This window comes from Genypterus blacodes, unplaced genomic scaffold (genome assembly GCF_046128005.1).
Source record: "Genypterus blacodes isolate CSIRO-AG114 ecotype Tasmania unplaced genomic scaffold, CSIRO-AGI_Gbla_v1 ptg000279l_1, whole genome shotgun sequence".
Taxonomy (NCBI): Eukaryota; Metazoa; Chordata; class Actinopteri; order Ophidiiformes; family Ophidiidae; genus Genypterus; species Genypterus blacodes.
The window spans coordinates 58,977-83,165 of NW_027467070.1; the positions used below are offsets into that span (position 1 = coordinate 58,977).

General features: G+C 45.7%; 1 protein-coding gene, 1 long non-coding RNA gene and 18 other non-coding genes across 20 annotated transcripts in view; 1 reads left to right on the forward strand and 19 right to left on the reverse strand.

The window, feature by feature from the left end:
• The first annotated feature begins 1,414 nt into the window (after positions 1-1,414).
• On the forward strand, positions 1,415-8,338 carry inavaa (innate immunity activator a). The gene is made up of 10 exons (XM_076172052.1): positions 1,415-1,501; positions 4,798-4,884; positions 5,215-5,348; positions 5,438-5,560; positions 5,657-5,891; positions 6,051-6,104; positions 6,187-6,400; positions 6,535-6,684; positions 6,770-7,469; positions 7,558-8,338. The coding sequence occupies exons 2-10, from the start codon at positions 4,818-4,820 to the stop codon at positions 7,648-7,650; spliced, it is 1,770 nt and encodes a 589-aa protein (XP_076028167.1). The 5' UTR covers positions 1,415-1,501; positions 4,798-4,817; the 3' UTR covers positions 7,651-8,338.
• Positions 8,339-8,358: 20 nt separating this feature from the next.
• Positions 8,359-24,189, reverse strand: part of LOC143017299 (uncharacterized) — a 49,654-nt gene continuing 33,823 nt past the window's right edge. Inside the window, exons 3-4 of the long non-coding RNA XR_012965603.1 lie at positions 8,749-8,856; positions 8,359-8,650 (exon numbers count right to left, since the gene is read on the reverse strand). This is a non-coding gene — a long non-coding RNA (uncharacterized LOC143017299). The remainder of the gene's footprint in view (positions 8,651-8,748; positions 8,857-24,189) is intronic.
• On the reverse strand, positions 9,259-9,422 carry LOC143017318 (U1 spliceosomal RNA). The gene has a single exon (XR_012965622.1). It is a non-coding gene; the product is annotated as a U1 spliceosomal RNA (small nuclear RNA).
• LOC143017352 (U2 spliceosomal RNA) lies at positions 10,304-10,502 on the reverse strand. Its single transcript, XR_012965654.1, has one exon. It is a non-coding gene; the product is annotated as a U2 spliceosomal RNA (small nuclear RNA).
• LOC143017353 (U5 spliceosomal RNA) lies at positions 11,018-11,132 on the reverse strand. The gene has a single exon (XR_012965655.1). It is a non-coding gene; the product is annotated as a U5 spliceosomal RNA (small nuclear RNA).
• LOC143017329 (U2 spliceosomal RNA) lies at positions 11,997-12,187 on the reverse strand. The gene has a single exon (XR_012965632.1). It is a non-coding gene; the product is annotated as a U2 spliceosomal RNA (small nuclear RNA).
• On the reverse strand, positions 12,911-13,074 carry LOC143017319 (U1 spliceosomal RNA). The gene has a single exon (XR_012965623.1). It is a non-coding gene; the product is annotated as a U1 spliceosomal RNA (small nuclear RNA).
• LOC143017330 (U2 spliceosomal RNA) lies at positions 13,619-13,809 on the reverse strand. Its single transcript, XR_012965633.1, has one exon. It is a non-coding gene; the product is annotated as a U2 spliceosomal RNA (small nuclear RNA).
• On the reverse strand, positions 14,325-14,440 carry LOC143017355 (U5 spliceosomal RNA). Its single transcript, XR_012965657.1, has one exon. It is a non-coding gene; the product is annotated as a U5 spliceosomal RNA (small nuclear RNA).
• Positions 15,305-15,495, reverse strand: LOC143017350 (U2 spliceosomal RNA). The gene has a single exon (XR_012965653.1). It is a non-coding gene; the product is annotated as a U2 spliceosomal RNA (small nuclear RNA).
• Positions 16,220-16,383, reverse strand: LOC143017331 (U1 spliceosomal RNA). Its single transcript, XR_012965634.1, has one exon. It is a non-coding gene; the product is annotated as a U1 spliceosomal RNA (small nuclear RNA).
• On the reverse strand, positions 16,928-17,118 carry LOC143017332 (U2 spliceosomal RNA). The gene has a single exon (XR_012965635.1). It is a non-coding gene; the product is annotated as a U2 spliceosomal RNA (small nuclear RNA).
• On the reverse strand, positions 17,634-17,749 carry LOC143017356 (U5 spliceosomal RNA). The gene has a single exon (XR_012965658.1). It is a non-coding gene; the product is annotated as a U5 spliceosomal RNA (small nuclear RNA).
• On the reverse strand, positions 18,614-18,804 carry LOC143017343 (U2 spliceosomal RNA). The gene has a single exon (XR_012965646.1). It is a non-coding gene; the product is annotated as a U2 spliceosomal RNA (small nuclear RNA).
• On the reverse strand, positions 19,527-19,690 carry LOC143017342 (U1 spliceosomal RNA). The gene has a single exon (XR_012965645.1). It is a non-coding gene; the product is annotated as a U1 spliceosomal RNA (small nuclear RNA).
• On the reverse strand, positions 20,235-20,425 carry LOC143017333 (U2 spliceosomal RNA). Its single transcript, XR_012965636.1, has one exon. It is a non-coding gene; the product is annotated as a U2 spliceosomal RNA (small nuclear RNA).
• Positions 20,955-21,070, reverse strand: LOC143017358 (U5 spliceosomal RNA). The gene has a single exon (XR_012965659.1). It is a non-coding gene; the product is annotated as a U5 spliceosomal RNA (small nuclear RNA).
• LOC143017340 (U2 spliceosomal RNA) lies at positions 21,935-22,125 on the reverse strand. Its single transcript, XR_012965643.1, has one exon. It is a non-coding gene; the product is annotated as a U2 spliceosomal RNA (small nuclear RNA).
• On the reverse strand, positions 22,849-23,012 carry LOC143017354 (U1 spliceosomal RNA). Its single transcript, XR_012965656.1, has one exon. It is a non-coding gene; the product is annotated as a U1 spliceosomal RNA (small nuclear RNA).
• LOC143017324 (U2 spliceosomal RNA) lies at positions 23,555-23,745 on the reverse strand. Its single transcript, XR_012965627.1, has one exon. It is a non-coding gene; the product is annotated as a U2 spliceosomal RNA (small nuclear RNA).

Below are 24,189 nucleotides of genomic sequence, written 5' to 3' on the forward strand. Positions count from 1 at the left end.
ATGCAATTCCAAAGTCCAGGGAATTGATTAGCATGCAGATCGGCTCCCTGAGGACTCTCACGCTCTTTCACATGGATATGGGACTTTGTTTGATTAGTGGATCTTTTCATTCCATCACGGGATGAGAGAAGAAAGCAGGCCATCTGGAGGAGGCTTTTCACGATATATAGGCTAGGAATACCCAAGGGCCTGGTTAAAGCAGCGGAGACATTTGGGAGAGCCAGGAACATCTCTGCCTGGAGACAAGGAGCCTATTTGTGGGGCTTATTCACTTATTTCACCTTCTCCATACATATTGGGGGATCGCTCTGTGCTAACACTGAATGTGAAATCCAAAAAAACACCAGAGAAACAAATAAGTGATAGAAGAAATTTATATAAAAATATCACCAACAGGAGATTGTCTATAGTTTTACATATTCCCTTTAAGGTAACATTAAATAGCTGTGATTTAATTTGCTCGTTGGAGTGTACTTTACATGTTTCTCTTCACTTCCTGTTGCTGAGAGCATAGTCTGAGCTGTCCTCACCACAAGAAGACCCAATTTATGTTGAATGGGGAAATAAAGGCCATGTAGTGATTGGTTTAAACGGAATTGTTGTATATTTGGTTTATCATTACTGAGCCTGATGGGATTATGATGAAATGCCTCATGGGATAAGACACCAAATGAATGATAAGGAACTATCTTAAATCGTAGTCTTATAATTGAGATGATGAGTCATGATTATGGTGAGGCCTATTTCTAGTTGCAGTCAAATACTTTTAGATTTACTATTTGATGATGTATTAGTAAAATCCTCCACATTTCATTCACAATCCGTAAAAAGTAAGCGAATTTAGATGTTTTGACGAACGAGACAAATGATCGAGCAGATCACCTGTTTATATCCACACACACACACTGACACACACACAAGTCTGAGGCCTGTGGCTGTAAAAATGTGCTGGACTATCTGCCAGAGCGTAAACGTGTAGTTTGTAGTTAGTCCCTCTGCCGTGAGCCTCTGAGCTCCGCCACTCGCCAGCTGTTCCCTCTTTGACTCTAACTTGTGCTTTCTCCCTGCAGCTTTTGTTCTTTTGTCCCGCTTTCCAAATTAAAAGCCCCTCAGTGAGGCGCGTGCTGTGTCAATACGCAGAGCGTGTCTGGAAGGAGAGCGGAGCCGGACCGAACCATTAAAGTAAATCAGGGGGGAGGTTGGAGGGAATAAATAATTCACCAACAGGCGTTCGAGTTGGTTTAAGTGCTATGAAGTTTTGTTTTAACAGTGTGTAGGAATTATTTGTTGTATTTATGAATTAAATGGAGTAAACTTGAGAGGCAAACACGTCTCTCAGGAAATGAAAATGACACCCCCCCCCTCCTTCACTGAGAAGATGGAGTTGCCTGAAACAGATGTCCCAGAGGCGAGTGTTTCTCATCCCAGCAGAAGAGAAAGTGAACAAACCACCGCCGCCTCCTGAAGTGATGCGACAGAAGGACCGAGGACACAGAATAAGGTACAAGATACGACTTATCTTTACAACAGAAGACGATGAGAACCGCGGTTAGATAACAGCGTTAAGTCTACGATGTTAAACAGTGTCAGAGTGTGAGTGTGTGTACTTTAGTGAAACTCAAGTCGCTGCAAACACACTGAGAATAATCCAAAACAAACTAAGTTACGATCCGTTTCCGCTCTCCTGTCACACATCATATTTTAGTTAATCGAAAAAAGTTGTTAAAATTAATACTGTCAAGAATTGTGAATAAGTTGATATTTCAATTATATACCAAAGTATGGAGTGTATGATTTCATGCTCTGGTGGCCTGTGAGTCTCTGTCATCTCCTCAGGCTTTAAAGCTGCTGTTCAGAGATGCAGTCTGACAGAGCAGCAGGCTGTCTTCACACACACATGGCACCACAGGGGGTCTGCTGGCCTCCGCGCTGCTTGCTGGCAGTTGTTTGTGTCTCCTGATGCAGAATCAACACCAAACCCCTGCGAGTCTCCACTTGTTGACAGACCTGCAGTGTTGTGCCGGTGCTAAAGGCGGCACCTTAGTGTTTCTTTGCCCCCTGGAGTCTCTCACTTGTTCTGTCAGCACTGGGCACTGCAGGCTGAGAGGCTTTAACCACACACTGCTTATGGCCGGAGCTGACCACCGGTGACTGACCACAGGCCTCAAAACTGATGAGTCAGAGGGACGAGGTGTCACGATCCCGAGCCGGCCCTGGAGAACAATAGAGCATGTCTCTCTGCTCTGTGACAGAGCTGCTGTGTCTGCTCAGCATATGGCCTCCAGTGAGAGCAGCAGGCGGCCATGCTCCTTATTACATTTGCATTGTGTCTGCTGGAAAACTAAGAAGCGGCCGCTCCTCCACCTGAATGCATGTTGACAAAGCACAGAGTCTGCCGGTGTAGGAGCTCTGTCTTTGATTTCATTTTGTCTGAACAGTGGTGTTAGGCCGTGTTGTTGATGTGATCACACCCTCCTATCTGCAGTCTGCTGCTCTGTGTGGAGTTCCCCGAGCTTCTTCGGGTTAGGATCTGACTCCTGTGACGCAAAGCTTTGTAACACAACACTTCCTCTCCTGCTGCTCCCCCACACTGATTCACTTCAGCCCACAGTGTGTACAGAACGGATCCATTTTGCTGAATGGATTTTGGCTTCTCATCAGACTCTGGAATAAGCTGCATGCTGTAAAGTCGTTTGGTTTCTTCCATAGTATCAGCATTCACTGGAGAATCTTAATTACAGGGTTCAGATGGGCCTCGGTTCTGGTTTCAGGCATCCCTCACTGTTTCCTAGGCTGCGCCGGTCCCCGTTGGTAATTCCAGGGCCGACCACAGTGGTAATGAGCACGGCGGTGGCGGCATTCCAGGAGATCGCAGCTCCAAAGGCTCATGGGAAAGGGTGTTGGGGGAAGTCTGGGAGACAGTGAATCCACATCATGATCTCCTGTCATAAACACACACTTCCCTAGATGTTACAGCGGCGGATGGGTGGGACGGCCCGTTATCAACCCCGACACGTTCCTAGATCGTCGGCATTAGAGTGATCACACACACACACACACACACACACAGACACACACTCCTATTAAAATGTTTTGGCTATGCCCATCAATCAGGTGGAGTCTCCAGTATCAGCAGCGATCCGTGCAGGAAATGGATTCTGATTCCTGTTGTGCTGCATGGAGGAAAGCAGCCGGCCTGCAGACAATAAAGTCCACACACACCCGGGCTTCATGTAAGCTGTGACCAATGGCATCAGCTTCTTGGCACACACTCGGCACGTCTAGTCAGATCTGCTGTTTGACGCGTTCACACCCACTCACTCTGCTCAGAGCCTCGACCACAGACATTGTGAGAGTTCTGGGGTGTAAGCGGGTAAATCCCACATCGCCCTGCCTGTCTCTGATTACTGCAGAGGGAGCCGTGCGTCTGGGAACATAATGGGCCGTGACCTCGCAGACTCAGCTCAGCTCGGCTCCTCTCCTCGCTCTCACTGCAGCCTTGTCGGAGGCCCGAGTCGTCAGCAGATCTTGTGCCCACAGCAGATTAGCGCGGCCGCTGGGTGGATACGGGCTTCTTTGTTGCAGTGTTGTTACACCGAGCGGGCCGTGCGTATCGGAGCTGCCTGTGTCCTCTTTGTGCTGCTGGACGCCCCGACGCTGCGTCAGTTCACATGAGTTGCGGCGCTGAATGGGCCGGACCTGTGGGATGGACACAATAACATCCTGTCAGGGGAGGCTCTCATCCACACGGGCTCAGTGTTCTTCCTGGTCCCTACAGGAAAACGGCTGATACTCATCTCTAAACAACACGAGGCAGGAGCTGGGGATTACACACACACACACACACACACACACACACACACACACAGAGCTACTGGCCACTGTGTGTGTGGCCAGTAGCTCTGTTTTTAATCACGTTACTCTCTTGGACTGCTGTTCTACTGATTCGCTGTTGTTGCGATGTATTTTGTTGGTGATCTAAAAACAATGAGTCATTTCTCCCTCAACCAGCCTCTGACCTCCTCACCTGATTTGATAGATTGAACACTTTGCCTCAATCTACCCCAACATCTGCGTCTGAGTCTTGTTGTGTTTGTTTTCCTCCCCGGCTGACGGTTCCGCGTCACGTTGTTGTATATTGTGGGTCAGCTGTTGAGCTGTGAGACGACAATGGAGCGGAGCCATAAACATGAGTTGTGTTGGTCGGTTTGTGAGTGTGTGTTAGTGAGATGGACAATGTGGCCCAGGAGTCAGCAGGGACCTTGTGAGCTGCTGCTGTGTGGACAAACCCAGCATTGTGACATTCTTCCACTTCAAAGCCCCCAGAGGGTTGTGTGGACACTGGTTGAATAGGAGAGGAGGGAGGGGCCGGGAGGGGAACAGGTGCAGAGCCTGAGCCGGGTCATTCCTGCTGCCATCTGCTTTCTTTTTCGGGGTGTGGGCTCTTTAAACGCCCTCTGACACGCCTCGCAGCGACACGCTCCCCTGGCCAGCCGCGCCGCGCCCCGTCACCATGGCACCCGATTCGGATTAACCCCCGCACATGTGCCGAGTCAAGCGTGGGGGACTGCTGTCTTTTGTGACTGAGGGGCAGTGAGGAGGAGGAGGAGGAGGGGGAGGAGGAGGAGGAGAGGCGAGCTGCATGGTTAATGTGTGAACACACACTCCTCCCCATTCACTCACTTTTGTTACACAGAGACGGGCAGAAGCCAGAATGAATGAAGTCATCAGGCAGGGGGAGAGAAATGCAGCAGCAGACTTTTCACTCATCTGAAGACGCTGGGTTTGTCTCCACAGGTGAAACTTCTGAGGAAAGAATGACGACGGCCATGGAGAGCAAAGAGGAGATCAGTGACACTGATAGTGGGATTATCCTGCACTCAGGTGAGACCACAAACACACCATCAACACATCAACAACACAACCAGAGTGTAACACGTGTGTAACATGTTAAGATTAGAGCTACTAAAGTTTTCTTACAAATATTTTACTATGAAAAAATCTGTGTAAAGAAGTTTGAGTGCTGAGTTATATTAAGGATGAACTTAATGAATGTTTTGTAAAGTGATGCAGAAAACTACTGTTGATATAAAGTCAAGTGTATGAAAGTAAGTATTAGCAGTAAGAAGTTCTACTAATGAAGCTGTGTGAAGCTGAGTGAAGCTGAGTGAAGCTGAGTGAAGCCTGAGTTGAGCTCCTCTGCCTGTGCTGCAGGTCCAGACAGCCCCACGTCCCCGGTGAAGGACCTGACCACACACACCCGGGCCCTGAAGCTGAAGCATCAGGCCCTGGAGGACCGACTGGAGCTCTGCCTGCTGGAGCTCAGGAAGCTCTGCATCAGGGAGGCGGTGAGTTCGGGTTCTGTTTCAGATGAGAAACATTACAAATGAAAATGAAGAGCTTGTGTTGAGGTGGACTTTTGTGTTCTTCTTGGCAGGAGCTGACGGGTAAACTGCCCTCAGATTATCCTCTGCTCCCGGAGGAGAAAGCACCTCACATCCGACGAAGGATCGGAGCTTCCTTCAAGCTGGACCAGGGGCTGATCCAGCAGCACAAAGAGGTCCAGGCCACAGTCTGCTTCTTTAGGGTGACAGTGGAAGAACAACAGAGAGAGTGAACGGACTGAAACTAAAGCTAGATGTTGCTTGTCTTGTAGGATGTAGAGTTGCAGGCACTGGAGACTGACCTGGCTGTGCAGAGGCAGATCTGTGAGGCGGCCCGCAGACTCTCCCAGGAGGAACACCTCAGAAAACCCCAGAAGAAGAACCGACTGCAGCAGTGCAAGAGGGAGGAGAAGAAGGTGAAGGATCTGCAGGAGGCCGTGTTCCAGCACAGGATCAGGAGCGAGTGCAGCACACCACGCAGCTCTGTCTCCACCGGCCAACACAAAGGTAAGGGCTGAGGGATCTGATGCCCCCTTCTGGACATGCTGTGCACTGCAGGCCCTTGCCAGGCAGCTGTCCTGGGTGAAGGTTGGAGGTTGCTGAGGTTGAGTGAAGGTTTGGTTCTTTAATCAACGCTGTTTTCAAACTCTTCCTCTCCTCTCACAGATGCATCTATGTCTGATGACAGCTCTCTGTCTGATGTCGTGGCCCTGGATGACGGTGAGTGAGATCATTCTGTGTCTTTCTCTGCTTTGAATAGTTTTGAATGGTCACACCTGACTGATCTCCTGTGTGTGTGTAGATGTGGACTCGTCTGGCCCTCTCTCTCCTGTGGTGGCTGCTTCCTATTCAGACCCCATCCAGCTGTCAGCCAGGACCCAGCAGTCCCCGGGTCAGACCAGCGTGGAGAATCAACGCTCTCCCATCCAGAACTCTCCATGGAAGGAGTCCAGCCTGGACCAGCCTTATCAGAAGCCTCAGACCAAACCCAACTCAGTGTGCAGCAGCAGATCCAGGTAGAGCCGGAAGCCAGAACATCTCAGTGATCCGGCTGCAGCAGAGAACATGTGGAGGATAGATGTAGAGGTCAAACCTTTGTGTGAGTGTCAGCATGTCTCACGTGATCCGCCCTGTTTGTGTGTGTGTGCAGTAGTCCAGCAGGAGCCCCGGTGTGTGTGGAGAGCAGCAGGGCTCTTCCCTCCCTGCTGATGAAGAACGTGGCCCTGCTGCACACACACTCCACCAGCGCCCCCTCCACCCCAGAGCTGCACATACGCAGACAATACTCCCAGTCCTTCAGGTACAGAGGCCCGTGTGTTAGGATTGGGATGAGTTGAGTTCATTCCTGGGTTGTTGACACTGAACTGTATGTTTTATCTCCTTAGACTTCCCAAGAGTAAACCACCTGCTGACATGGAGCGACTCGGTGCAGAGAACAACAGAGGGCGACCCAGGCTGCCTCAGCGGCGCTGTGTGGCTGATCTGATGGTGCGTTCCCCTGAGTACTCCCCCCGCCGCCTCTACCAGTCCAGCTCAGAGGACAGCAGCTCAGAGCACTCCGTCTCCTCCTACACCAGCTCCCCTGGGAGGGACGGACCCACGGAGATGCCTAAGCTCTGCCCTCCGCCTTACGGGTTCCACTTTGGAGCTCAGAAGAAAGGGCCACCCAGCTTCCCCAGCCCCGGTGCGTTCAAGAACAACAACAACAACCTGCCCCAAGCCAGCCCGGCTTTCATCAGACCCCTGCCTGAGGAGGGCCCCCTCTCCCCTCAGGACCTGGACATGGGGAAGTGCTACCTGTCCTCCCCTCCCGTTGCCCGCAGGACTGAGCAGAAGCCGTGGCAGGAGGGAGCACCATCTCCGAGGAGAACGCTGTCAGCGATGAAGCCCCCTCCTCCCTACACCAGGCTGGTCCGGACGCCCTCGCTGAAGGAGTATCCCAACCACGCCATCAGGCTGATGCCCAGGGAGATGGTGTCAGAGGAGCTCAAGTCCTGGCACCAGAGGAACCAGCTGCACAAGATACAGCCGAGCCCCCATAACCTGAAGAGCCCAACGTCTGCTCGCCTGACTGCCTTCCACCAGGTCGGTACTGATCCACTACACCTGCATTCAACAGGGCCATGTTCAGTGACACATCATGTAAACACTGATTTCACGTTTGTCTCCGCAGGGTTCAGGTAACGTGGTTCTTCAGAGGGCTGTAGATGGAACTCCTCTCCAGTGGTTTGTGGCAGAAGACGCAGAAATAGTGAGCCAGGTGTGACGGACAGGAAGGACATGACACACCGACATGTGTGTGTTCCTCTATTTGTGAATTGATTGTCTTTAAAAGGACTGAGAGAGATCGTTTGCCCAAAGAGGCGCGGCTCTGTCATGAACATGATGCAGCACGTGTGGACCTGTTGCTACGGCGATGAGCACATCTCTCACTTTTGATTAATTTAAAAAAAAAGTATGTAAGGAGATTTGCCCCTTTTATTTATTTTAAATGGTTTCTAAAGGTTTGTTAGGTGAAATCAGCTGCATATGCTTCCATTAACTGTCAAACAGAGTTTAGGAATGAAATGAAACTGTGGTTTCATGAATCACTCTTGTGGCTGGCTCACAGTTTTTTGCACATTTAAATTCACCTACAGTAGTTTTTATTCCATTCCTAATATAAGTCTTTATTTTATATTTATCTATTATTTAAAGTTTCCTCCTTACAGAATAGAGAGCTATAAAGAAGAGTTCTCATGTGTTCGACAAACACAGACGGCTTTCTACCTGCAGAAGAGTCGTGGCAGTGAATGAAGCTGAACTTTCATTCTTTTATTAACTCCTTCATGACCTGATCCATGTTGATGTGCCGGTGGGTTGTTGGATGTTTCCACTGTGTTGTGGTGTTTTGTTACTAACCAAGTGTGTGTATCAGTTTTGATATTTTTGGTATATTTATAATAAAGAAGTATGACAGAGTTCAGTTCACAGTTTATTATTAAACTTGATCCCAAACTATATGGAGAGGAAACGACTCACAGGCAGGAAAGGAGTTTTATCTTCATACACACATAAGCTGTCTACACACTTTAACTGTTCAGTCCCATACAGAGGAGTCATACATGTTACTGCTAACTGGACTCCATCAGATCCATCATGACACACTGATGAGGAGATAAGTGAGAGTAACGACACTCAGACACACAATGAGGGGAAAGCAGAGGTGCGGCCCGCGAATGCGATGAGTCCAGTGAGCCAGGAGACGTCTCCACCAAGATCCACACCTACAGAGCAGAGACACACACACACACACACTCTCACCTGGACACACAAGCATCACATGTCATTTATCACAAGGCTGCCTAGCAACACGCTGACTTACGTGCCCACAGAGAATCTGTGGTGAAGGTTTGAGCTCCTCTTCTCCTTCTTCTTTGACAGAGCAGCTTTGCCTCTGTGTCTCTGTCGCAGCAGCGTGTCCACAGTTACACTGGAACGCAGACACACAGAAGCACTCAATACTCAAGTGTGACATCATGCAAAGTTAAAAAAATAACACAAACATCTCATAATGACATATTGTGTTTAGTGAAGGTGTTGATGCAGGAGACGTCCTCTTGACGCATTGTGTTATTAATGATTATAGCATGAAAACTCCATTTGAATATGATTCACATGTGTAAACTCTTTCATATGTAGCTGTTATGCTGCTTAGGAACATAAGTAAGCTCCATTTACTCTTCTAAATGTATCATGGGTGAAGTTAATGTGAATGTTCGAGTCAGTCAGCTGAGTCTGGGGGTCTCTGGTGGACAGAATAGATAACGCCTATCAATCATCACCCTACCGATTGAACACTGACTGGACTGAGATTGTTCTTTGACACATAGATCAGGGGAGAGCGCGAACGCAGTCCCCCACTACCAGAAATTATGCAGTCGAGATTCCCACATTTGGGGAATTCGCAGTGGTCAGCACAACCGGAGTGCAATGGCTGAGCCTCGCCCTGGGTGAACCACCTTCATGATCATGGTATCTCCCCTGCCAGGTAAGTATGAGTTGCCATGGTCACAGATGCTCAGGTCATTCACAGACGTTCCTCAGCGACTCACGGTCACGTCACTAATTCACACGGAATGCCATTTACCAGACGCAGCGGCGCTTTGTCAATGTTTCGTGAACGAACACACCAAACTTTACGTGACCGCCCTCATACATTCATGATCAGACGATTTGCGATGTGATCCTCGATTAAATGAACACACATTCCCATCACGCAATGCGGCATTTCATCTCAAGCTGTACCCCGAATACATCATGCTCAGCTTTAAACTGCTACGAGAACGCAAGAAAGGCACACAGCGTATCGATCGAAGTAAATCAAATACATGCCATTATCTCTTACAGCCATAGTATGTGAACATCACAAAGGGCGAGTCTAACATACAATGTATTTAAAATAAATGGCAGCACTTTCACGATCTGCGATGAACTGACGCCTTATCCAGGCTCTAACCCCGCCCCCGCCCGTTGACAGGGGTACCACACAATGAATGGATGATGTCACGATGCCCGAGCTGAGAGTTCGAGACGAACTTTCTCTGTATTCTCCAACTCGTTACGCATTTAGTCAATAATAATAATAATAATAATAATAATAATAATAATAATAATAATAATAATACATGGTACATATATTATACAAAAACAATAAAATATGATACGACTGCAAAACCTGTTACAGCTCCTAGGAAAATGTTTGTTTCTAAGCAATTAGGTCGTTAACAACCAAAGAAAAAAAACGGAAAGGAGAAAGTAACAATTTCAAAAATGATTACTTATCTCCATTACAGCTAACAGCGGAACTAACACTTCAACTAATGTACTTATCTGCGTCGTCTGCGAGAATGATAATATTATCTTGATAGCGGTTGTTAATGTTTAACATCACGAGGGGTAGCCTGGAGGTACTGCAATACCAGGTCGATGCGTGGAGTGGACGGAGCAAGCCCCTATTCCATCTCCCTGCTCCAAAAATCAATTTAATATATGGTCCCCGGGTAGGGGACGTATCAGATATTAAACTGATAAGAACAGATACTACACTTGATCTTAGCCAAAAGGCCGAGAAGCGATGCTGACAAATGGTTGAGCGGAGGGACTCTATCCCCGCTCACAGACACCAGCTCACGGTTAAAACACAGATGTGGGGGGGGGGGGGGTGTTCAAGAATACAACAAAGCCGACACAACAGTCATAAGGTGGAATGATGTTGTTGATCAATGTGTAATACAGATTAATTCCAAACGACCCTTTAACAGTCACTCCCTGCTCCGTTACTGCTGGCAAACAGCCAAACCGCTCTGTGCGTTACTTGTGAGTGAACTCATGCTAATCATTCGAGTAAATGTGGCGGTCTCCTATGGACAGAACAGATAACGGACAAATGTGCATAAGGGGTCAAACTATCTTCATTTATTGTTAGTTGTTCTAGCCGCTTTCAGTCTACAAAAAATGAGAAACAAACCGAGTGTTTGACTGGCATCTACGAAACTGCTCCACTTCAAAGCTAGACGTTGCCAGAGAGCAGGGAACACGGACCTATGTGGTGGGATTGGTCATGTTACTTGTTTCTTTTGACAGAGTGAGGAAGCCCCGCAATAAGCAGGGCATCAAAAAATTGGTTGAAACTCTTAATGTTCCTCTCCACGGAAATCTTTAGTAAAAGGCGAAAGATTTATACGATCTGAAGAGAACCCAGAGTGTACTGGTGGTTCAGGGTTAGAGTGTAGGCCCCTATTCTCTGCCACTCGGCTCTCTATTACGGTTTTCAAGACTGCTTTTCCTCTACAAAGATTGAAGACTTTGAACGCCACGTACAGGTCAAACCTGCTTCATACAGAACATAAAGTCAGCCTACTGAATATAAACACTATACATTTAAGATACGTTGTTTTTCCAGTAATTATTCCTATTTATGCAGCGTTTCCACATCAGCGCTGAACAAAGGTAATTTTCCAAGGAAAGATTCTCTGATATGCTATTGCTGTGCGCGATGGAAAGAGGAGCGATACAAATAAGTTTCCCTTCAGGCAAATGAATGAGGCCATACTTTTTCATATCGCAACCAGAGAACGAGCGTCCAGATAAGATGTTATGTGTTTATCGGCGCCGCGTCACAGTTTGCACTTATCAGCTGATCTGATGCATCGTTAGCTTGGCTAGCCGCTAGTATAGCCAAGCTACATATATAGCGTTACAAGCCCAGTTGTGAGGGATTTAAGTCATTAACAACTCAGGAGAAAAGGCAATAACCCGCTGCTAGGTAGGAGAGTTTGGGAACGACCGACTTAAGAAATTCTAGGTTAATAATTTGTTTTATAAAAAGATAGTTAAATAAAAGTACATTTGCAATATGAACCTGTACTTCTTTGCACTTAAATTTACATCTGTTTATAGGTTATAATGCTATGATTTTACTAATCCAGCCCACTTGAATCTACATTTGGCCGAATGTTGCCCCAAACTAAAATATACAGAACACTCAACACTTCTTACCATCAAGACGAGGGAAGCAGGGATATTGAAGTACTGTTGTATTTGTATGGATTATTTCTATTAGACATCATGAGGGGGTGCACCGTTCCTGGAGGTACTGCAATACCAGGTCGATGCGTGGAGTGGACGGAGCAAGCCCCTATTCCATCTCCCTGCTCCAAAAATCAATTTAATATATGGTCCCCGGGTAGGGGACGTATCAGATATTAAACTGATAAGAACAGATACTACACTTGATCTTAGCCAAAAGGCCGAGAAGCGATGCTGTTAAACAGCGGAGTGGAGGGACTCTATCCCCGCTCACACACACAAGCTCACGGTTAAAACACAGATGGGGGGGGGGGTGTTCAAGAATACAACAAAGCCAACACAACAGTCATAAGGTGGAATGATGTTGTTGATCAAAGTATAATACAGATTAATTCCAAACTACCCTTTAAAGGTCACTTCCTGCTCTGTGCGTTACTCGTGTGTGAACTCATGCTAATCAATCGAGTGAATGTGGCGGTCTCTTATGGACAGAACCGATAACAGACAAATGTGCATAAGGGGTCAAACTATCTTCATTTATTGTTAGTTGTTCTAGCCGCTTTCAGTCTACACAAAAATGAAGAGTGTTTGACTGGCATCTACGAAACTGCTCCGCTTCAAAGCTAGACGTTGCCAGAGAGCAGGGAACACGGACCTTTGAGCAGGACCTATGTGGTGGGATTGGTCATGTTACTTGTTTCTTTTGACAGAGTGAGGAAGCCTACAAAAGATTGAAGACTTTGAACGCCACGTACAGGTCAAACCTGCTTCATACAGAACATTAAGTCAGCCTACTGAATATAAACACTATACATTTAAGACGCGTTGTTTTTCCAGAAATTATTCCTGTCTTCCTCTGGCAATTGGGACATTAATATACGGTCTAGCCCTTGAAAGTAAAGCACTGTGGTACAATATCAATCTAAAGGTAGCAGATTTACATTGAACAGTTTCATCAGGGGAGAGCGCGAACGCAGTCCCCCACTACCAGAAATTATGCAATCGAGATTCCCACATTTGGGGAATTCGCAGGGGTCAGCACAACCGGAGTGCAATGGCTGAGCCTCGCCCTGGGTGAACCACCTTCATGATCATGGTATCTCCCTTGCCAGGTAAGTATGAGTTGCTATAGTCACAGATGCTCAACTCATTCACAGGAGTACAGCTCTGACTCACGGTCACAGAGACTACGCACACACCACAACCACCAGAAGCTATTATCTCTTACAACGAGAATGCAAGAAAAGGCATTAAAGCAAATCAAATATATGCTATAATCGCTTTCAGCCTTAGTTAACACCCCAACGAGCGATACTATCATACTATGTATTTAAAACAAAGAGCAACACGCTTTCACCATCTACGACAAACTGCCGCCTAATACAGGCTGTAACCCCGCCCCCGCCCGTTGACACAATGGATGATGTCACGACGAGTATTTGGCTCATAAATTATGACACGATTGCAAATGTGTTGTTCATAAACAAATCCACTGAGTTTCTGGTAAGATGTTGAAATATCTACTCAATAGCTTCAACAATAACAACAGAGAACACCGCAGAGTTCTTGCGTTTCATCTTGGGAGGGCAAAGTGAAATTAGACGATGACTACGGAGTAAGGTTTGATTGAACTCCAGAGAGAATAGTTGGTGTTGAACATCATGAGGGGGTGCACCGTTCCTGGAGGTACTGCAATACCAGGTCGATGCGTGGAGTGGACGGAGCAAGCCCCTATTCCATCTCCCTGCTCCAAAAATCAATTTAATATATGGTCCCCGGGTAGGGGACGTATCAGATATTAAACTGATAAGAACAGATACTACACTTGATCTTAGCCAAAAGGCCGAGAAGCGATGCTGACAAATGGTTGAGCGGAGGGACTCTATCCCCGCTCACAGACACCAGCTCACGGTTAAAACACAGATGTGGGGGGGGGGGGGGTGTTCAAGAATACAACAAAGCCGACACAACAGTCATAAGGTGGAATGATGTTGTTGATCAATGTGTAATACAGATTAATTCCAAACGACCCTTTAACAGTCACTCCCTGCTCCGTTACTGCTGGCAAACAGCCAAACCGCTCTGTGCGTTACTTGTGAGTGAACTCATGCTAATCATTCGGGTAAATGTGGCGGTCTCCTATGGACAGAACAGATAACGGACAAATGTGCATAAGGGGTCAAACTATCTTCATTTATTGTTAGTTGTTCTAGCCGCTTTCAGTCTACAAAAAATGAGAAACAAACCGAGTGTTTGACTGGCATCTACGAAACTGCTCCACTTCAAAGCTAGACGTTGCCAGAGAGCAGGGAACACGGACCTATGTGGTGGGATTGGTCATGTTACTTGTTTCTTTTGACAGAGTGAGGAAGCCCCGCAATAAAGCAGGGCATCAAAAAATTGGTTGAAACTCTTAATGTTCCTCTCCACGGAAATCTTTAGTAAAAGGCGAAAGATTTATACGATCTGAAGAGAACCCAGAGTGTACTGATGGTTCAGGGTTAGAGTGTAGGACCCTATTCTCTGCCACTCGGCTCTCTATTACGGTTTTCAAGACTGCTTTTCCTCTACAAAGATTGAAGACTTTGAACGCCACGTACAGGTCAAACCTGCTTCATACAGAACATAAAGTCAGCCTACTGAATATAAACACTATACATTTAAGATACGTTGTTTTTCCAGTAATTATTCCTATTTATGCAGCGTTTCCACATCAGCGCTGAACAAAGGTAATTTTCCAAGGAAAGATTCTCTGATATGCTATTGCTGTGCGCGATGGAAAGAGGAGCGATACAAATAAGTTTCCCTTCAGGCAAATGAATGAGGCCATACTTTTTCATATCGCAACCAGAGAACGAGCGTCCAGATAAGATGTTATGTGTTTATCGGCGCCGCGTCACAGTTTGCACTTATCAGCTGATCTGATGCATCGTTAGCTTGGCTAGCCGCTAGTATAGCCAAGCTACATATATAGCGTTACAAGCCCAGTTGTGAGGGATTTAAGTCATTAACAACTCAGGAGAAAAGGCAATAACCCGCTGCTAGGTAGGAGAGTTTGGGAACGACCGACTTAAGAAATTCTAGGTTAATAATTTGTTTTATAAAAAGATAGTTAAATAAAAGTACATTTGCAATATGAACCTGTACTTCTTTGCACTTAAATTTACATCTGTTTATAGGTTATAATGCTATGATTTTACTAATCCAGCCCACTTGAATCTACATTTGGCCGAATGTTGCCCCAAACTAAAATATACAGAACACTCAACACTTCTTACCATCAAGACGAGGGAAGCAGGGATATTGAAGTACTGTTGTATTTGTATGGATTATTTCTATTAGACATCATGAGGGGGTGCGCCGTTCCTGGAGGTACTGCAATACCAGGTCGATGCGTGGAGTGGACGGAGCAAGCCCCTATTCCATCTCCCTGCTCCAAAAATCAATTTAATATATGGTCCCCGGGTAGGGGACGTATCAGATACTAAACTGATAAGAACAGATACTACACTTGATCTTAGCCAAAAGGCCGAGAAGCGATGCTGTTAAACAGCGGAGTGGAGGGACTCTATCCCCGCTCACAGACACCAGCTCACGGTTAAAACACAGATGGGGGGGGGGGGTGTTCAAGAATACAACAAAGCCAACACAACAGTCATAAGGTGGAATGATGTTGTTGATCAAAGTATAATACAGATTAATTCCAAACTACCCTTTAAAGGTCACTTCCTGCTCTGTGCGTTACTCGTGTGTGAACTCATGCTAATCAATCGAGTGAATGTGGCGGTCTCTTATGGACAGAACCGATAACAGACAAATGTGCATAAGGGGTCAAACTATCTTCATTTATTGTTAGTTGTTCTAGCCGCTTTCAGTCTACACAAAAATGAAGAGTGTTTGACTGGCATCTACGAAACTGCTCCGCTTCAAAGCTAGACGTTGCCAGAGAGCAGGGAACACGGACCTTTGAGCAGGACCTATGTGGTGGGATTGGTCATGTTACTTGTTTCTTTTGACAGAGTGAGGAAGCCTACAAAAGATTGAAGACTTTGAACGCCACGTACAGGTCAAACCTGCTTCATACAGAACATTAAGTCAGCCTACTGAATATAAACACTATACATTTAAGACGCGTTGTTTTTCCAGAAATTATTCCTGTCTTCCTCTGGCAATTGGGACATTAATATACGGTCTAGCCCTTGAAAGTAAAGCACTGTGGTACAATATCAATCTAAAGGTAGCAGATTTACATTGAACAGTTTCATCAGGGGAGAGCGCGAACGCAGTCCCCCACTACCAGAAATTATGCAATCGAGATTCCCACATTTGGGGAATTCGCAGGGGTCAGCACAACCGGAGTGCAATGGCTGAGCCTCGCCCTGGGTGAACCACCTTCATGATCATGGTATCTCCCTTGCCAGGTAAGTATGAGTTGCTATAGTCACAGATGCTCAACTCATTCACAGGAGTACAGCTCTGACTCACGGTCACAGAGACTACGCACACACCACAACCACCAGAAGCTATTATCTCTTACAACGAGAATGCAAGAAAAGGCATTAAAGCAAATCAAATATATGCTATAATCGCTTTCAGCCTTAGTTAACACCCCAACGAGCGATACTATCATACTATGTATTTAAAACAAAGAGCAACACGCTTTCACCATCTACGACAAACTGCCGCCTAATACAGGCTGTAACCCCGCCCCCGCCCGTTGACACAATGGATGATGTCACGACGAGTATTTGGATCATAAATTATGACACGATTGCAAATGTGTTGTTCATAAACAAATCCACTGAGTTTCTGGTAAGATGTTGAAATATCTACTCAATAGCTTCAACAATAACAACAGAGAACACCGCAGAGTTCTTGCGTTTCATCTTGGGAGGGCAAAGTGAAATTAGACGATGACTACGGAGTAAGGTTTGATTGAACTCCAGAGAGAATAGTTGGTGTTGAACATCATGAGGGGGTGCACCGTTCCTGGAGGTACTGCAATACCAGGTCGATGCGTGGAGTGGACGGAGCAAGCCCCTATTCCATCTCCCTGCTCCAAAAATCAATTTAATATATGGTCCCCGGGTAGGGGACGTATCAGATATTAAACTGATAAGAACAGATACTACACTTGATCTTAGCCAAAAGGCCGAGAAGCGATGCTGACAAATGGTTGAGCGGAGGGACTCTATCCCCGCTCACAGACACCAGCTCACGGTTAAAACACAGATGTGGGGGGGGGGGGGGTGTTCAAGAATACAACAAAGCCGACACAACAGTCATAAGGTGGAATGATGTTGTTGATCAATGTGTAATACAGATTAATTCCAAACGACCCTTTAACAGTCACTCCCTGCTCCGTTACTGCTGGCAAACAGCCAAACCGCTCTGTGCGTTACTTGTGAGTGAACTCATGCTAATCATTCGGGTAAATGTGGCGGTCTCCTATGGACAGAACAGATAACGGACAAATGTGCATAAGGGGTCAAACTATCTTCATTTATTGTTAGTTGTTCTAGCCGCTTTCAGTCTACAAAAAATGAGAAACAAACCGAGTGTTTGACTGGCATCTACGAAACTGCTCCGCTTCAAAGCTAGACGTTGCCAGAGAGCAGGGAACACGGACCTATGTGGTGGGATTGGTCATGTTACTTGTTTCTTTTGACAGAGTGAGGAAGCCCCGCAATAAAGCAGGGCATCAAAAAATTGGTTGAAACTCTTAATGTTCCTCTCCACGGAAATCTTTAGTAAAAGGCGAAAGATTTATACGATCTGAAGAGAACCCAGAGTGTACTGATGGTTCAGGGTTAGAGTGTAGGACCCTATTCTCTGCCACTCGGCTCTCTATTACGGTTTTCAAGACTGCTTTTCCTCTACAAAGATTGAAGACTTTGAACGCCACGTACAGGTCAAACCTGCTTCATACAGAACATAAAGTCAGCCTACTGAATATAAACACTATACATTTAAGATACGTTGTTTTTCCAGTAATTATTCCTATTTATGCAGCGTTTCCACATCAGCGCTGAACAAAGGTAATTTTCCAAGGAAAGATTCTCTGATATGCTATTGCTGTGCGCGATGGAAAGAGGAGCGATACAAATAAGTTTCCCTTCAGGCAAATGAATGAGGCCATACTTTTTCATATCGCAACCAGAGAACGAGCGTCCAGATAAGATGTTATGTGTTTATCGGCGCCGCGTCACAGTTTGCACTTATCAGCTGATCTGGTGCATCGTTAGCTTGGCTAGCCGCTAGTATAGCCAAGCTACATATATAGCGTTACAAGCCCAGTTGTGAGGGATTTAAGTCATTAACAACTCAGGAGAAAAGGCAATAACCCGCTGCTAGGTAGGAGAGTTTGGGAACGACCGACTTAAGAAATTCTAGGTTAATAATTTGTTTTATAAAAAGATAGTTAAATAAAAGTACATTTGCAATATGAACCTGTACTTCTTTGCACTTAAATTTACATCTGTTTATAGGTTATAATGCTATGATTTTACTAATCCAGCCCACTTGAATCTACATTTGGCCGAATGTTGCCCCAAACTAAAACATACAGAACACTCAACACTTCTTACCATCAAGACGAGGGAAGCAGGGATATTGAAGTACTGTTGTATTTGTATGGATTATTTCTATTAGACATCATGAGGGGGTGCACCGTTCCTGGAGGTACTGCAATACCAGGTCGATGCGTGGAGTGGACGGAGCAAGCCCCTATTCCATCTCCCTGCTCCAAAAATCAATTTAATATATGGTCCCCGGGTAGGGGACGTATCAGATATTAAACTGATAAGAACAGATACTACAATTGATCTTAGCCAAAAGGCCGAGAAGCGATGCTGTTAAACAGCGGAGTGGAGGGACTCTATCCCCGCTCACACACACAAGCTCACGGTTAAAACACAGATGGGGGGGGGGTGTTCAAGAATACAACAAAGCCAACACAACAGTCATAAGGTGGAATGATGTTGTTGATCAAAGTATAATACAGATTAATTCCAAACTACCCTTTAAAGGTCACTTCCTGCTCTGTGCGTTACTCGTGTGTGAACTCATGCTAATCAATCGAGTGAATGTGGCGGTCTCTTATGGACAGAACCGATAACAGACAAATGTGCATAAGGGGTCAAACTATCTTCATTTATTGTTAGTTGTTCTAGCCGCTTTCAGTCTACACAAAAATGAAGAGTGTTTGACTGGCATCTACGAAACTGCTCCGCTTCAAAGCTAGACGTTGCCAGAGAGCAGGGAACACGGACCTTTGAGCAGGACCTATGTGGTGGGATTGGTCATGTTACTTGTTTCTTTTGACAGAGTGAGGAAGCCTACAAAAGATTGAAGACTTTGAACGCCACGTACAGGTCAAACCTGCTTCATACAGAACATTAAGTCAGCCTACTGAATATAAACACTATACATTTAAGACGCGTTGTTTTTCCAGAAATTATTCCTGTCTTCCTCTGGCAATTGGGACATTAATATTCGGTCTAGCCCTTGAAAGTATAGCACTGTGGTACAATATCAATCTAAAGGTAGCAGATTTACATTGAACAGTTTCATCAGGGGAGAGCGCGAACGCAGTCCCCCACTACCAGAAATTATGCAATCGAGATTCCCACATTTGGGGAATTCGCAGGGGTCAGCACAACCGGAGTGCAATGGCTGAGCCTCGCCCTGGGTGAACCACCTTCATGATCATGGTATCTCCCTTGCCAGGTAAGTATGAGTTGCTATAGTCACAGATGCTCAACTCATTCACAGGAGTACAGCTCTAACTCACGGTCACAGAGACTACGCACACACCACAAACACCAGAAGCTATTATCTCTTACAACGAGAATGCAAGAAAAGGCATTAAAGCAAATCAAATATATGCTATAATCGCTTTCAGCCTTAGTTAACACCCCAAGGAGCGATACTATCATACTATGTATTTAAAACAAAGAGCAACACGCTTTCACCATCTACGACAAACTGCCGCCTAATACAGGCTGTAACCCCGCCCCCGCCCGTTGACACAATGGATGATGTCACGACGAGTATTTGGCTCATAAATTATGACACGATTGCAAATGTGTTGTTCATAAACAAATCCACTGAGTTTCTGGTAAGATGTTGAAATATCTACTCAATAGCTTCAACAATAACAACAGAGAACACCGCAGAGTTCTTGCGTTTCATCTTGGGAGGGCAAAGTGAAATTAGACGATGACTACGGAGTAAGGTTTGATTGAACTCCAGAGAGAATAGTTGGTGTTGAACATCATGAGGGGGTGCACCGTTCCTGGAGGTACTGCAATACCAGGTCGATGCGTGGAGTGGACGGAGCAAGCCCCTATTCCATCTCCCTGCTCCAAAAATCAATTTAATATATGGTCCCCGGGTAGGGGACGTATCAGATATTAAACTGATAAGAACAGATACTACACTTGATCTTAGCCAAAAGGCCGAGAAGCGATGCTGACAAATGGTTGAGCGGAGGGACTCTATCCCCGCTCACAGACACCAGCTCACGGTTAAAACACAGATGTGGGGGGGGGGGGGGGTGTTCAAGAATACAACAAAGCCGACACAACAGTCATAAGGTGGAATGATGTTGTTGATCAATGTGTAATACAGATTAATTCCAAACGACCCTTTAACAGTCACTCCCTGCTCCGTTACTGCTGGCAAACAGCCAAACCGCTCTGTGCGTTACTTGTGAGTGAACTCATGCTAATCATTCGAGTAAATGTGGCGGTCTCCTATGGACAGAACAGATAACGGACAAATGTGCATAAGGGGTCAAACTATCTTCATTTATTGTTAGTTGTTCTAGCCGCTTTCAGTCTACAAAAAATGAGAAACAAACCGAGTGTTTGACTGGCATCTACGAAACTGCTCCACTTCAAAGCTAGACGTTGCCAGAGAGCAGGGAACACGGACCTTTGAGCAGGACCTATGTGGTGGGATTGGTCATGTTACTTGTTTCTTGTGACAGAGTGAGGAAGCCCCGCAATAAAGCAGGGCATCAAAAAATTGGTTGAAACTCTTAATGTTCCTCTCCACGGAAATCTTTAGTAAAAGGCGAAAGATTTATACGATCTGAAGAGAACCCAGAGTGTACTGATGTCTCAGGGTTAGAGTGTAGGCCCCTATTCTCTGCCACTCGGCTCTCTATTACGGTTTTCAAGACTGCTTTTCCTCTACAAAGATTGAAGACTTTGAACGCCACGTACAGGTCAAACCTGCTTCATACAGAACATAAAGTCAGCCTACTGAATATAAACACTATACATTTAAGATACGTTGTTTTTCCAGTAATTATTCCTATTTATGCAGCGTTTCCACATCAGCGCTGAACAAAGGTAATTTTCCAAGGAAAGATTCTCTGATATGCTATTGCTGTGCGCGATGGAAAGAGGAGCGATACAAATAAGTTTCCCTTCAGGCAAATGAATGAGGCCATACTTTTTCATATCGCAACCAGAGAACGAGCGTCCAGATAAGATGTTATGTGTTTATCGGCGCCGCGTCACAGTTTGCACTTATCAGCTGATCTGATGCATCGTTAGCTTGGCTAGCCGCTAGTATAGCCAAGCTACATATATAGCGTTACAAGCCCAGTTGTGAGGGATTTAAGTCATTAACAACTCAGGAGAAAAGGCAATAACCCGCTGCTAGGTAGGAGAGTTTGGGAACGACCGACTTAAGAAATTCTAGGTTAATAATTTGTTTTATAAAAAGATAGTTAAATAAAAGTACATTTGCAATATGAACCTGTACTTCTTTGCACTTAAATTTACATCTGTTTATAGGTTATAATGCTATGATTTTACTAATCCAGCCCACTTGAATCTACATTTGGCCGAATGTTGCCCCAAACTAAAATATACAGAACACTCAACACTTCTTACCATCAAGACGAGGGAAGCAGGGATGTTGAAGTACTGTTGTATTTGTATGGATTATTTCTATTAGACATCATGAGGGGGTGCACCATTCCTGGAGGTACTGCAATACCAGGTCGATGCGTGGAGTGGACGGAGCAAGCCCCTATTCCATCTCCCTGCTCCAAAAATCAATTTAATATATGGTCCCCGGGTAGGGGACGTATCAGATATTAAACTGATAAGAACAGATACTACACTTGATCTTAGCCAAAAGGCCGAGAAGCGATGCTGTTAAACAGCGGAGTGGAGGGACTCTATCCCCGCTCACACACACAAGCTCACGGTTAAAACACAGATGGGGGGGGGGGTGTTCAAGAATACAACAAAGCCAACACAACAGTCATAAGGTGGAATGATGTTGTTGATCAAAGTATAATACAGATTAATTCCAAACTACCCTTTAAAGGTCACTTCCTGCTCTGTGCGTTACTCGTGTGTGAACTCATGCTAATCAATCGAGTGAATGTGGCGGTCTCTTATGGACAGAACCGATAACAGACAAATGTGCATAAGGGGTCAAACTATCTTCATTTATTGTTAGTTGTTCTAGCCGCTTTCAGTCTACACAAAAATGAAGAGTGTTTGACTGGCATCTACGAAACTGCTCCGCTTCAAAGCTAGACGTTGCCAGAGAGCAGGGAACACGGACCTTTGAGCAGGACCTATGTGGTGGGATTGGTCATGTTACTTGTTTCTTTTGACAGAGTGAGGAAGCCTACAAAAGATTGAAGACTTTGAACGCCACGTACAGGTCAAACCTGCTTCATACAGAACATTAAGTCAGCCTACTGAATATAAACACTATACATTTAAGACGCGTTGTTTTTCCAGAAATTATTCCTGTCTTCCTCTGGCAATTGGGACATTAAAATACAGTCTAGCCCTTGCAAGTAAAGCACTGTGGTACAATATCAATCTAAAGGTAGCAGATTTACATTGAACAGTTTCATCAGGGGAGAGCGCGAACGCAGTCCCCCACTACCAGAAATTATGCAATCGAGATTCCCACATTTGGGGAATTCGCAGGGGTCAGCACAACCGGAGTGCAATGGCTGAGCCTCGCCCTGGGTGAACCACCTTCATGATCATGGTATCTCCCTTGCCAGGTAAGTATGAGTTGCTACAGTCACAGATGCTCAACTCATTCACAGGAGTACAGCTCTGACTCACGGTCACAGAGACTACGCACACACCACAACCACCAGAAGCTATTATCTCTTACAACGAGAATGCAAGAAAAGGCATTAAAGCAAATCAAATATATGCTATAATCGCTTTCAGCCTTAGTTAACACCCCAACTAGCGATACTTTCATACAATGTATTTAAAACAAAGAGCAACACGCTTTCACCATCTACGACAAACTGCCGCCTAATACAGGCTGTAACCCCGCCCCCGCCCGTTGACACAATGGATGATGTCACGACGAGTATTTGGCTCATAAATTATGACACGATTGCAAATGTGTTGTTCATAAACAAATCCACTGAGTTTCTGGTAAGATGTTGAAATATCTACTCAATAGCTTCAACAATAACAACAGAGAACACCGCAGAGTTCTTGCGTTTCATCTTGGGAGGACAAAGTGAAACCAGACTTACTACGGCATAAGGCTTGAATTCACTCAAGAGAGGATAGTTAGTGTTATACATCATGATGGGGTGCACCGTTCCTGGAGGTACTGCAATACCAGGTCGATGCGTGGAGTGGACGGAGCAAGCCCCTATTCCATCTCCCTGCTCCAAAAATCAATTTAATATATGGTCCCCGGGTAGGGGACGTATCAGATATTAAACTGATAAGAACAGATACTACACTTGATCTTAGCCAAAAGGCCGAGAAGCGATGCTGACAAATGGTTGAGCGGAGGGACTCTATCCCCGCTCACAGACACCAGCTCACGGTTAAAACACAGATGTGGGGGGGGGGGGGGGGGGGTGTTCAAGAATACAACAAAGCCGACACAACAGTCATAAGGTGGAATGATGTTGTTGATCAATGTGTAATACAGATTAATTCCAAACGACCCTTTAACAGTCACTTCCTGCTCCGTTACTGCTGGCAAACAGCCAAACCGCTCTGTGCGTTACTTGTGAGTGAACTCATGCTAATCATTCGAGTAAATGTGGCGGTCTCCTATGGACAGAACAGATAACGGACAAATGTGCATAAGGGGTCAAACTATCTTCATTTATTGTTAGTTGTTCTAGCCGCTTTCAGTCTACAAAAAATGAGAAACAAACCGAGTGTTTGACTGGCATCTACGAAACTGCTCCACTTCAAAGCTAGAC

Bases quoted from the DNA above. Each gene is read 5' to 3' on its own strand.
- inavaa (XM_076172052.1), top strand. From the start codon at position 4,818: ATGACGACGGCCATGGAGAGCAAAGAGGAGATCAGTGACACTGATAGT. The intron at 6,105-6,186 runs GTGAGTGAGATC...GTGTGTGTGTAG, and splicing joins TGTCGTGGCCCTGGATGACG to ATGTGGACTCGTCTGGCCCT. The intron at 7,470-7,557 runs GTCGGTACTGAT...TTGTCTCCGCAG, and splicing joins GCCTGACTGCCTTCCACCAG to GGTTCAGGTAACGTGGTTCT.